Source organism: Eumetopias jubatus, unplaced genomic scaffold, assembly GCF_037043125.1.
Source record: "Eumetopias jubatus isolate StellerSeaLion01/CBP00866 unplaced genomic scaffold, mEumJub1_p1.0 scaffold_6, whole genome shotgun sequence".
NCBI lineage: Eukaryota > Metazoa > Chordata > Mammalia > Carnivora > Otariidae > Eumetopias > Eumetopias jubatus.
Genome location: NW_028274812.1, coordinates 16,027,244 through 16,040,745, shown reverse-complemented (window position 1 = coordinate 16,040,745; position 13,502 = coordinate 16,027,244). Strand labels below are relative to the sequence as shown.

Below are 13,502 nucleotides of genomic sequence, written 5' to 3'. Positions count from 1 at the left end.
AATGGATAAAAATGATTAACTAGATAAGCAGCCTTTGAGTTGGCTGAAAATCTAAAGTTTCTTGATACTTCTTCCTACTTTAAGGGTGATAGAGGAAAGAGTATTTGCTTCAAATGCCACGGCTCTTGAGGGGAAAATCTGGTAGGAAATTTTAGGCGACTGCAGAAAAGCTCACTCAGCTTTCCTTCGATTCTTTAACCGGATTGACATTAACGATTTCGTTGTCATTTGTGTTTTTCCAGCTTCCAATTGTAGAAAAGATAAGAACCATTGCGCAGGCTGTGTACGGAGCCAAAGATATCGAACTGTCTCCTGAGGCACAATCCAAAATAAATCGTTACACACAACAGGTAAAAGTTACACTTTTAAGGGGAAAAAATCCGCCTTAGGCTCTTAAAATACTCACCTTGAGGTCAGGACTGTTATAAGTCTCACCAGCCAAACGTGATTTAATCTACGTGGTCTACAAAAATTGAATTAATATCCTTGGGTAGTTTGTTGACTGTAAGTAGAACCGTAGGGCAAGGGTGTATACCTTCTGATAGATACATCATTGACTTTCGTGGTTATCAGGTGGCTGATATGGGTGGTGTTGTGTCTGTGACATGTGGTGGTTAGTCCCTCCTGCTCAGCCAGAAACACTGAAACTTCTTGCATGTGTGGCTGTGGTGTCAGAGCTGGATAGATCTGTAGCGCCCCCTCTTCATTGCAGGGCTCTTAGCACCTTAAAAATGTGACACGGTGCCAGGTAAGGCAAGTCGTCATGCAGCTTTTAAAGATGGGGGTGTTTGGTGTTCCTTTTTTATGCAAGTGGTTCACTGGCTTGGTGCTGAGATTGTCCACCCAAGTGGAAGGTCCTGTCATCGTCTACCTCTAGAGAGTGACAAAGGCAAATTGGCAAGCGGCTGTGAAGGTGGCGGGGACTCAGCAGCCTGAGTCTGGTCCTAAAATGATCGTGTTTCATGGATTCCATCCACTGCAGCTCATTCAGCCACCCCGACCAAAATGACCCTAAGCCCTGAATACCCGCTCCGGTTTGCTGTGATATGATAGAAATCAAAGCACTTCCAAGAGCTGGCCGGCAAAAGAGCTTCATCATGAGCATCACGGATCTCCTTTTTTTTCAGTTCCCAACTCCTAAATCCTATTTGTAAATTGTATTTGACATTATGCTAAATACTACCAGTGCTGACTAGAGTATCCTCCCAGGTTTGGTAAGATAGTCAGCAATTCGTTTGTTCGTAGAATTTTCCAAGTATGACCTCGGCTTGTGCTTTTAAAAAATAAATAAATAAATAAATAAATCCAGGGGCACCTGGATGGCTCGGTCAGTTAAGCGTCCGACTCTTGATTTTAGCTCAGGTCATGATCTCAGGGTCCTGGGGTCGAGCGCTGCATCAGACCCCACGTTCAGTGGGGAGTCTGCTTGAAATTCTCTCTTTCTCCCACTGCTGCTCCCTTGCACGCTCTCTCTCTCTCAAATAAATAAATAAATCTTTAAAAAATAAATAATTCCCCAGAATTATTCTACACACACTGGCATGGATCTGCAGTGAAATTTCACTCATGTATAACAAAATGAGTAAAGTAAGGTCATTGTCATGAGTTTTTTTTTCACAAGTTTTTAATAATATTTAAGGACTGTTATTTATTCTAACATTAGTTCCTTCCCTTCTTTCCAGTCTTAAAAACTTCTTTTTTATATGAACTAATATGGTGCTACTATATACCATATTGGTTTTTTTTCTTTTTTTTTAAATATCTGTACTGGCAAAATGTTAAGTTGGAAACGTACATCAGTTCAAATTATTTCACTAGTGAATGATCTCTGGGACCCAAAATTCCTACCCAGAGCAATTGCGATTGTCCCGCAGCAGAATTCTGATCATTGTAGGAGAGTATTCCAGCATTGCAAAAAAGAATAGCCCCACCCCTCAAATGAAAATATCCTAAAATCGTCCAAATACTTTTAAATTGAATCATAAGAAAGTCTGCATGCGTTACCTCTGAAGACTGCATTCCTTTTATCCCTGTCTACTGAGGGAATATTCCTTAAAAGTTATGTGTCCTGTATGTGGTTGCCATTAATTAGCAAAGTCTCTAAAGGGACACTATGTACTGTTTAATCGGAAACAGGCTGCAAGGACACTGTCCTTTTTGTGAGACCCACATGTGACTTCCTGCCCTTTCACCTTTGGAACTGTGGGTCAGGCGTTGCCTTTGGTCCTTAAAAATAAGAGGCTTAAAAAGTGACCTCATCTTAGTTCATATAATGTAATCGCAGATCAAATAGCCATGATTCATAAACCAACACAAAGGGACCCTTTGCTTCCTGACAGCCTCCAAGAATGAGGGAACAACGGGACTGAGAGCCTCATTACAGAGCCTTTCTCCAGATTACCTTTCTGAGCCCCATATATTAATATCCTTGGAAATAGTTTCGACAGCTGCTATTGCTTCTACTTTGCCTGAAAATAGCCACACTTTCTCCCAAATGCACACGTCATGGCGCCTTCCTTAAGGAGATTTCTCTGAAATAAATAACAGACACCCTCAACCACGTGACGATCACTTGGAATTGAGGGTTCCTTCCATCTTCTTGCCCAGTGAACCGGCACCTGCCGTGTGCCTGATCTGAGCCTCGGGGATGGTGTGTAGTCAAGTTGAACACACACAGGAGACTAATTTGTACTCAGTGAACACCTTTCCTTTCCTTTCTTACAGGGTTTTGGAAATTTGCCCATCTGCATGGCAAAGACCCACCTTTCTCTATCTCATGAACCTGACAAGAAAGGGGTACCCAGAGATTTCATTTTGCCCATTAGTGATGTCCGGGCCAGCATAGGTGCTGGATTCATCTACCCTTTGGTTGGAACGGTGAGTAACATTCTCCAGAAGCCTTCCCCAGGCTGTGTTGTCCTGATACCTTAAATCCTTATGTTCTGCCTACACTTTGCAAGTCAGGTGTTGGGAAGTAATAGTATTTGCTATTTTTCTAAACATTCTCTTCCACCATGGAAAACTACTCTGCCGTCAGGGTTTGGATTTTTCTTTTTCTTTTTTTAAGATCAGGTGTTCAGGATCTCTTGAGTTATAAAACTGATTCCACTCATAGAAGTCGGAAGAGAGTAACTTGGTACAATTTGGTCTGATACTTAAACAGTCGAATGGCTTAGTGTAGTGTCTCTGGACCTTTTTCACATTATTGTATTGAAAATGATAAGATTTTACTCTATTCAGATAAATGGACGTGACTGCTCATGCCGGACACCCCCAAAGGCTGGGAAAATCCGTGTTTCACCATCTGCCTTCCTCCTCAGCACAAGGGGGAAGCTCTGCCTTAGAAAATGAGCGAATTAAATGAGTTTTCATTTTTAACAGTGTGGTGGGATTTCATTACTGTAGGATGATAATTATGTTATTTCAGATTTTTTATGGATGGAAGGGAGATACCAAAGATGTAAACATTTATCAAAGCACTTAGAATACGTGATGTTGGGCTTCATACATAAAATGCTTCATTGTAGCCACACAGTGATAGACCTTCCATTGGTAACCATCAACAGCCAAAATCCGACTTCTCATCCTTGGAGTGCTCCTGGATTAGATTTAGAACAAAAAAATTCTAAGTCACCATTATCCTTATTGTTGTTGTTACAAATGGATCCAAGTCCAAGCAGGAAACATTGTAACAATTTTTAAATAAGCCCATGTGGCTCTGTTGTGATGTAAATAAGCAGTGGATAGGCAAAAATACATAAAAAGTGCAGAATTTTTGCCTTGATGTTTACACATTTCATCTAGCGTTGGGCAAAATGTTTTCAGTAGGCATTTCTTGAATTCTTTATTGCATCTGAGGCGTGGAGATAACCAGTAGGGGCGTGAGGAGCACAGGGTCGTCTAGAAAGCGTGGTGTTGGCATTCTGAATGCCCTCAGCCAGGGGTAGCAAGAACAGCTTCCGACTGAGGTGGGTGAGAGAGGAAAGTATATGGAAGAAGAGAGTCAAGAATACTTCACAGAAACCTAAACCTCTGACCCGGGGAAACAGTGAATTTCAACTCAAGGCCACAATGTACATGACAGGCCCAGGGAAGTCCAGTGTGGCTGGGGTTGCACAGGATGGGGAGGCTGAGAAATGTCATTGGGATAGCAAGACGGGGCCAGGCTCTTACAGAGCTTGATTACCATCAGTGGGAACTTGGGTTTCTCTCCTGTGCACACTGGAGAGTCACTTTAGGATGGTTTCTGCGTTTGTTTGGGGTTTTTGTATTTTTTGTAAGAAGAAGAAGAAGAAGGTGATCTGACTTTTATTTTAGAAAAAGAGCTCTGACAGCTGATGGAGAATGTTCAGAGGGCCAAGGGCCAGAGCCAGGGAAATATCAGTTGAGGCCAGAGTTCATCAAGGTCAACACTGTGATCACTGAAGCTAATATGGAGAGAGGGGCGACTTCGAGACATATTTAAGGGTAGCCACCTACACGTGGGGTCATGGCGTGGGCCACCTGTAGCTTGACTGGGATGGTGGTGCTGTCAGTCCTGGAAGGAACATGGCGGGAGGCAGATGGGCAGAGCCAGAAATGAGTCTGGCTTAGATGTAGAGGCCTGCGAGGGTTAACAGGGTATATAAAGTGGTCTATGGATCTATGAGAAATATAGACACAGCACTTACGGGGAAGGAATAGAAAGGAAGGCCTTGAGAGTTTTAAGAATATAGATGAAGGCAGATGTTGAGCAGGGGAGAAGCAAGGATAAGCATGACAGAAGTGAGAAGAGGGTGAAGGACCATACTCTAAAAATGTCTACATTTACAGAGCCCCGCGAGGAGTCTGGGAGGACCCGCCGAAGGTCTGGGGGGTGTGAGGAGACCAGGGAATCCCACAGGAGTCCGCGGGAGGTGTAGCAACAGTGTTGGTACAGGGAGAAGGGTTGAAATTTTATGGGTGCCGGATGACATTTCCAGAAGGGCAGAGGGGCGTGATTGCAGTCTGGGGTGATGGAAATACTCTATATTTTGATTATTTTGATTGTGGTGATAGTTCCATGACTATATACCTTTGTCAGAACTCATAGACCTACACACCTAAAAAAGATGAATTTTACTGAGTATAACTTATCTATACCTCAATTAACAAAAATTGATAGTGAGAAGAGTTTGCTTTTTATGCTCCTTGGAATGGCCTCAATGATGGGAGCTCCTCAGTGCTAAAAGTCTCCGGAGCATTGGTCCATGAAGGAGAGCAGGCCAGAGAGACTGGAAGACTGAGAGACGAGGGGCCGTGCTGCAGGGCGGGGGGGGGGGGGGGGGGGGTAGGGCAGAACTGAGGAGAAAGTCGGCTTCCTTCAAAATCTATCCTGTCTTGCCCAGATTAAAACCCTGCAGTAGCTTACCCAACAAATTCATTCATTCATTCAGCCAGTGTGCATAAGGCACTGTGCTCAGCACTCTGGGTAACCCCCCAAATAAAGAAGCTTTCCGCTTCTGGCAGCTTACAGCTAATAGAGGTAGATAGAACTGAATTAGAAAGACAATGGTTTGGTATAAAAATTAGGAACCAATAATTGATAGCCTTAATAGTTCTGAGCATTTGATAGTCATTAAATAAAAATCATATAATCTAAAATCCTCTGGTCACTAATAAGCAAATGTATGCTATGCATCCTTGCCTGTCCCGCCACCACCACATCCACGTGTGAGAGCAGTTCTGACATCAGAATTCTAGAACCGCTGCTGCTCCACTCACAGGACAAAGACTGTGTGGATTTGACCCCGGGGGGGGGGGGGGGTCGGCCGTGGGCTCACTGGGTGTCCTGAGGAGAGCCCTCTGCCACGGTGTGGCGCCCCCACCTCAGGGCAAGGCCGGGAGAATCAGTGAAACAATCCAGTGTGAGGAACCAGGAAGGAAGTGGTGTCTGACTAAAGAAGTTCCTGGAAGTCAAGGAACGGTCACGGTCACATGGAGGCGGTGGCCTTAGAGTTCCGCTTTCCATTACCAGCGGGAAGTTGCGCGTGGATCAGGGCAAACGCACCGCTGGGAGGCCAGGATCGCCTAATAAGGGCTGGTATTTACTTTTACTTGATCCCATTTTGGCCCCTGCCCCAGTCTGCTGAAATGCTTCTAACATTCATCACCCATGCGGGATACACGGTGTAGTAATTTCCTGCCGAGATGACCGAGGGAAAAGGGAATGGGGACACCGGAGGGACTGGTTCCTGCAGGTGGGAAAATTCTAGCATCGTGAGTCACTCTTACTCTTAATCACGAAACATGTGCTTATTTGAGTACTTGTGAAACACATATCCATCTATCCATTCCGGAAGGAAAGCCCAAACTCAGACCTCAAAAATCAGAAAGCTTCTCATTTTCTCTGCAGTGTTCATTCACTCTGTCAGTCTCTCATACAACCACGTGGAGGTGAACAAGATCAAGTCCTTCCCTAATGGGTCTTATGATGTACTCTAGTAAAAGAAAACAAGTACAGAAAGCTGTGGACTTGAGAACAAAGGAGAAGTACCCTCTGGCTACGTAGTAGGTCTAAAAGGGGAGAATGTCAATAAAGCAAGTCTGTCCTCAAACAATAAACATCTCCAGCCCTGCTGACTTTGAGCAATCACGCGGTAAAATGCTGGGGAGTTCAGTTTCCCCTCCAGATTTAGCTTTGTAAATATCTACTGCTTAACCTTCCCTTCCCCACTGTCTTTACTTATAGGCTGGTGTTTTTTGCCATTTAATTATTTCATCATGTTCTATTTACTTATTACACAATACAATAATAATGGAAATAAATACCATTAACTGCCATAGACCCTTCACCAGTACATTTCACTTTTCCCTAAGCTGTTTGTATAGAAACACCCAATACACGGATTATGCAGCTTATGGACATCTGAGGCCTTTGTTACCACTCTAACATGCGTTCACAGCGTTTCCCGTCTGGCTGTAGCTAATTTTTCCTTCGTAAAATAAGTCTTCATTCCTACTAAGCGCCATATGTATTCTTGTTTCTCTTTAGTGACATACTTAGATATTATTTCTGGCGTATTATTGAAAACTCCAAAACAGTGCAAACATTCTTGCCCAGCTCCTCACTACTTAGTGAATCTCCCTGTAAGAAACGGTTTAGCAAATACAGATCTTTGATGTGGGGAGAAAAGAGCAAATTGTTTTCAAGATTTTCCTACCCCGTATTCTACAGATTACCCTGTTACGTTATGTTTCCAAAATTCTTTCAAAGCTTATGGTTTATGGTGTTCAATAAACCTAATAGCTTATTAAATTTCTCCAACACAGTTTTGGGCCAAAAGAAATCTACTAGGTGGTCTTTGTCTTCTGGTCACATTGTTTTGATATTGTCTTTAAGTTTCTATAATTTACAAGGTTCTTTAATCATGTGGCATAAATTTCACGACATAAAAATATTAGCCTGTAAGCGAAATATGTGCCGTGATAGTACTGAGAAGTAAATTACACCCCACATAGAAAAAGACTATGAAAGACACCAAAATGGTAACATTGGGCTGCTATGTTATAAATAGCTTTTTTTCTTTACTTTTCTGCTTATTTCAATATCTGCATGGAGCATGTGTCCCTTTTATAACATAAAAATACAATAAATAGCGGCACCTGGGTAGCTCAGCCGGTGAAGCGTCTGCCTTCGACTCAGGTCATGATCTCAGGGTCCTGGGATCGAGCCCCACATCGGGCTCCCTGCTCAGCGGGGAACCTGCTTCTCCCTCTCCCTCTGCCCCTCCCCCTGTTCATGCTCTCTCTCTCTGTCTCAAATAAATAAAATCTTAAAAGAAAATACACTAAATAGGCAGGTGAATAACTAAAAGCACTTGGAAACAATGTTTTTTGGTTTTTTTTAAGACTTTATTCATTTATTTGACAGAGACACAGCAAGAGAGGGAACACAAGCAGGGGGAGTGGCAGAGGGAGAAGCGGGCTTCCCACAGAGCAGGGAGCCCGATGTGGGACTCGATCCCAGGACCCTGGGACCATGACCTGAGCCGAAGGCAGACGCTTAATGACTGAGCCACCCAGGCGCCCAGAAACAATGTTTATATAAGGCCGGTCGGTTGCCAGGGAGTCAGGACACGTGTGCAGCAGGTGGAATCTGGCAGGTCGCATCACCTTGCCCATCGCAGCTGCCCCGCAGTGTTTAAACACTTGTAAAGTTGAGACACTGAAGGAAGCACAGAGGACCTAGGATGTTCCCATAAGAAATGCACTCCTGAGTGTGGTTCGTCTGGTTCTGTCTAATGTCTGCTGGCCCCAGATCTGCCATGGAAGCGCAAGACTGTTTTTTCTCTGCTCACTTGTCCAGGGGCTCTTCTTGGCCACTGTCATGGGGTAGAGAGCAGATGAGTACGTCCTCCCTTCTCAGGCGCTCTCACACAGCTCTGCATGGAGCTCACAGCTGCATGGAGAGGTGTCCGGCTACCTGTGAATTCCACCAAAGTTCCATTTGATGTTAGTGTTCAGTGTATCTGACTATTCTCTTTTGATCACACACCGAGCCTCCCAAAGAACTTAGAAAGAAGTCCTCATGTAGCGAGGTCCTCTTGAATATGAAATCTTCTTTATTGACAAACATGGTGCATAAAATGAGGACATGACGACTCTCAGGGACAAGAATATGGGCTAGAATCTTGGGATTAAGCAGCCTCCCGGTTCACACCTAAGGGATTATGTTGTCCTAGGCCACTGATATGGGGATCACTGCCAGGTAGAGCATTTCTGGGAGGCAGAGCGGCCTCTTGAAACCATACAGAAATAGACTGAGTGCTTTCGCCTCACAGACCAACGAGCAGAGAAAGACATCTTGGCTGGGGGACTGGACGACGCAGCAGGTCAAAGCTCCCTCCTCCCTTCCCACGCCCTTCACTTTGGTCCCTGTGCTCTTCCTGGAGCAGAGCAGTGTTTGTGCATCTTTTGCTCCTGCCGTGATTGGCCTGGCCTGGACCCATCACGGTGTGCAGGTCTATCCAAGGAAGAGGGGCCGAAAGATCAGTGGTAAAGCAAGCAGTTTACGGAGCGAACAAACGAACGAGCACTGGTGTGGCCTTCATCTCCACTCTGACCTGACCCGGCCCCATCTCTGCCCAGGTCTGACCTGGTCAGCCACTGACCGCATTGCTTGGCTGGGCTCTGGAAAGCAGGAAACTGCTGGAATGTAGTTGGGAAGTGAGTGATGTCATCCACAACTCATGCTGGGTGGAGACTTAGTGGACTGGGGGGCAGGGGGTGGGGGGTGTGAAAAAGTAGACTGTGGCCCCACCCCGCTAAGTCATGGCCATTTTGTTCTTTCTCATGTTTCGGTTAAGCTCACTTTGTAAAAGTATGTCCTGAATGTTTAGTTTCTACTGGATCTGATTCAGGTCAGCGACGTTATTCTCAAGCTCCGTGGGGATATGTTCTCTCCTCTGTGTGCCGGCCCCACTTAGGGACGCGTGGTTATAAACTTGCTTCACTCGGTTAAGCATGAAGGTGAATTAATTCAGACCTTGTAGGTTCAAATCAAATGCATCACTCCCCACATTTTCCAGAGATTTATGGCCAGTTACGTAGTGAAAAAATTAAACATTCACTCCCCGGGCTGCACTTTAAGATTTTATTTATTTATTTGACAGAGAGAGAGAGAGAAAGAGCACAAGGAGGCAGAGCGGCAGGCAGAGCGGCAGGCAGAGGGAGAGGGAGAAGCAGGCTCTCCGCGGAGCAGGGAGCCCGACGTGGGGCTCCATCCCAGGACCCTGGGATCATGACCTGAGCCGAAGGCAGCCACTTAACTGACTGAGCCACACAAGCGCCCACCCCGCCCCCCACCCCGAGCCACCCAGGTGGCTCCCCGCACCAGGGTGTACTTTAAATGCAGTGGATAAGCAGTCACGTAGTAAAGGGCTCACTGTCCCGTGAGATCACGCGGAGCTCCCTTGGCCATGGAGCATCCCTCAGACCCTCAGAAACTATAAAGTCGCCCCCTCCTTTTTACTCCTTGCCCTCCCTCTCTTGCTTTCCCTGCCTTCCCCCCCCAATCCTCCCAAATAAACAAAGAATTCTAAGCTGATTTCTTTTAAGTCCTGTAAACAGCCTTTCTGTCACCCCTGCTCCTTGGCCCTGGTGACCCCAACACCTGAAATGAACCAGCCTCCCACCCTGTCCATGGCTGTCTCTCCCCAGCTGGGCTCTGTTTCTTCGTACCATGTCCTTTCACTCCATTCCTGGGGATCTGCTAGGTTTCCTCTGCCCACCCAGCTTGGATCCCCTGCCCACCGCCCTTCCTCATCTCTACATCAGAATTTCCTGCTTTCTCCCCAACATGCCTTCCTCTGGCTCAGGCATCCACTCGGCTCCTCCCCACGACATCCCTGCAGCAGGCTGCCTGGTTGCTCTGTGACCACATCTCCCTCCCCAGTGTCCAGAGGCCAGCTGCACGTGTGTCTGTCCAGCAGGAGAGAAGTCGTCCCTGTCTTCCGGTGTGACGTGTTTTAGGGGAAGGGAAGGTGACCAGCAGCACTCTCAATTTCCAGAAACCGTTTATCAGATTGATGAGCCAGGGGAAGCTCTGTGACTCATGAAAATGACATTTCTTCTCTATTGCAGAAGGTTGCCTGGGTCCAAGTCCATTTGCTTACAGGATCTTTTTTCTCCCCTAGTTTGATGCTGATTTATTTTTAGCATAAATATAAAATTACTTTAAATGAAATCGGCCTCGGCTGGGGTAGTAGGCCGGGTAATAACATTTTCAGGTATCTCTGTCATTGAGTTAAAGTTTTCACCTATGGTTATCAATCCCCATGTGTTGGTTCTTTCTTACTTTTCTACAAACCGAGAGGAGGGTGTTTACAGTGTTTAGGCATCCAGCCCTACGATCAGCATATTGATCTTTTGTTTTCTCTAGGGATTCGTGAAATATTGGCCCCTTCCTCCTCCACTTCCATCTACAGGCCACTTGTTTTCTCCCTGTGTTTGGTTTTGATTTAGAGCATAACATTGATAATGGAAGCATTCCCCAGTCCAGAACTTCTGAAAGACACCCGTAGAATTATCTGGTACTCCTGGAGCTTCTCTTTATTCTGTGCCTCTTTGTTGTGTACTTAGATATCCCAGTCTTTAGTAAGATGCATATAATCAGAAGCAGCTCAGTAATTTATGTGAGAGAAATAAAATTAACACAAACGAGAATACCAGTTTTCCCAACTAAAGGGCCCAGTGGTCCTCAGAGTCAGTTTGAGGGCATGGTGGGAATGGATAAGTAGAAAGAGAAGCTAGATTTATTGGAAAATATCACACTTTAAACCTACAATTATAATTTTTGAGGAAAATATAATTGATAATATCTGAACTCAGGGCAGTTTACAGGCCTAAATATATATGTGTTCATTCATGTATCCACCCATGGATATCAGATTTTTAAATGTTAAAATACATAATTGACATATTATGTGTCTCCATAAAATATCTGCTCTATATCACTTTTGAAAGAATTGTCCTTTAGTCTTTACTAGGTATCACTGAAAATTCAAAATATTTTATACCAGTGAGTATCACAGATCTAATTTAATCAGGGAACAAATATAAAGCTCTTAGGTATTGGGGATATAACTTATGTTAGATTAAGTGATCAAATGGAGGTATTTATTTATAAAGTCCGTGGAAAACCTGTGAAGAAAATTCATAGACATATTGCCAACCCCCCGTGAGAATTTGCTGGGGTGCCTGCATTAAGTATTAGTAATAAAGGTACCATGTTCTGCTAACGAGGAGACCTAGGGCTGGCAACAGAAGTTGCTGCATTGATCATGTTCATCATTCTTCTGTTGGAGACTCATTCCAACCCCAAGAATCAGCTCTAGAGACTGTAGGACCCATAAAACTATCTTCCTTACACTTTACAAAATCCATCATCCCATTCCCAAATTTATCTGTGTTTCTCCTCTGAATACAGACTTTCCCAAGCTCCAGACCTTGCCCCCCAGGACTGGCATTGGGGAGACAGTCTCCTGCGACACCTGCTCACCTCCAGCCAGTCCATCTCTCACTTGAGTGCGCCCTTGCCCTTGTGCCGCCAACTCCGCCCAGCTAAGAGGTGGGGTCTCTGTGTCTTTCCCACGCCGCCTTGCCCAGTATCTCCTGTCCGTCCGGACCCTCCTGGGTAAGGACCATGTCTTCAGTTCTCTTGACCTTTCCACCCTTGGAAGCCCAGTGTAGGACATACATTTGGAGCTGCCCGTGTATGTTGGTAGCCTGCCAATTCCATAGAATTCTCTGCCAGTGTGACCTCACCCTTCGTATGATCCCAAAGTGAAGTTCCAGTTGGGAAAAACAGTCTTTTAGGAAGTTAATAGCAGCAGCTTTAGTGCCCACCAGCGTATCTGCTCATAACCCCAGCCTTTCCCGGTCAGTGCCCTAGTCTTTCTTCTTGAGCCCATTACTGACTATAAACCATGTCCAAATATATTTTTATTACTGTGGTTACATATGGACTGGCAGATCAAGTATCCCGCCAAACGGTATAGCTTGGCAGTCTGGCCATTTGTGTGGAAACTGCTTATCCACATTTTGCATGGACGTATCCAGTGCTCCTCCTGTGTGCTGCATCTTCCATCCCTCCTTCTCCTCCTCCACACAATAGTAATTTAACCACAGGTCAGACACTGTTCCCAGTGCTTTATACAGATGAGCTCATTCCTCTCCATACCAGCCCTCGGAGCATGGTTGATGATAAATGGCAAGGGAGAGTGTTAGTGTTCTGAATATTAAAGCTTATGAGGTCTTTACTCAAGAATAACTTAGATTGTAAATGTCTTGATATTTTCTTTTCGTGAATCAATCAGTGTGTATTCATCGCGCCAGGTGTGTTAAACCCTGACACATATAACAAAGCATCAAATGTGATGTCACCCTAAGGGGGGGGGGGTGGAGAATATTTGGATTAATAAGGTGGCAACATTTTCAAAATCGCAACAAATAGCTTGTGCGTTTGCTTGCCGAACGAAAGGTGTAAATGATAAATGGAATAGAACTTCAAAGAAAGCAAAGGCCACTTGGGAAGATTGGTTCAAGAGATGATAGCTTTGAATGACACACTGAGGTGTCCTAGGGCTTTTGAGATTTTGTGGGCAGAGAACCACCCTGGTTGTGATCTCCTGAAGGAGAGACTGCGGCCAAGAGCCTTTGAGGGGCCTGTGCCAAGGTCTGAGTGAATGTCATGGGCCTGTGTTGGGGGAAGGACAGGGGACGTGGAGAGGAATGTGTGTGTGTGCTGGGAGTCCAGTAGAAGTCACAGGAGCCAACAAGGGATGGAATGTAAGGAAGGAGTGTCAGATGCCTCTTGGGACCTAGAAAGAACAAAGCTGGCAAGCTGCTGTGGCCGTGAACGTGGAGACTTACATGTTGTCTGAGGTGCCCACTGAACTTCCTGCTGAGTCATCTGTGAGACAGAAATTAGTGTCCAGAGTTCTGGAGACAGGCCAGGAGTGACACTTGGAGAGTTTTTTACA

The 13,502-nt window shown here is 45.2% G+C and overlaps 1 protein-coding gene across 2 annotated transcripts in view; it reads left to right on the top strand.

Annotated features, from left to right (window-relative positions):
- Positions 1-13,502, top strand: part of MTHFD1L (methylenetetrahydrofolate dehydrogenase (NADP+ dependent) 1 like) — a 185,680-nt gene that overhangs the window by 133,077 nt on the left and 39,101 nt on the right. For both annotated transcript variants that reach the window (XM_028103372.2, XM_028103371.2), the window contains exons 25-26: positions 243-350; positions 2,725-2,877. In XM_028103372.2, the coding sequence (XP_027959173.1) occupies positions 243-350; positions 2,725-2,877 (261 nt within the window). The remainder of the gene's footprint in view (positions 1-242; positions 351-2,724; positions 2,878-13,502) is intronic.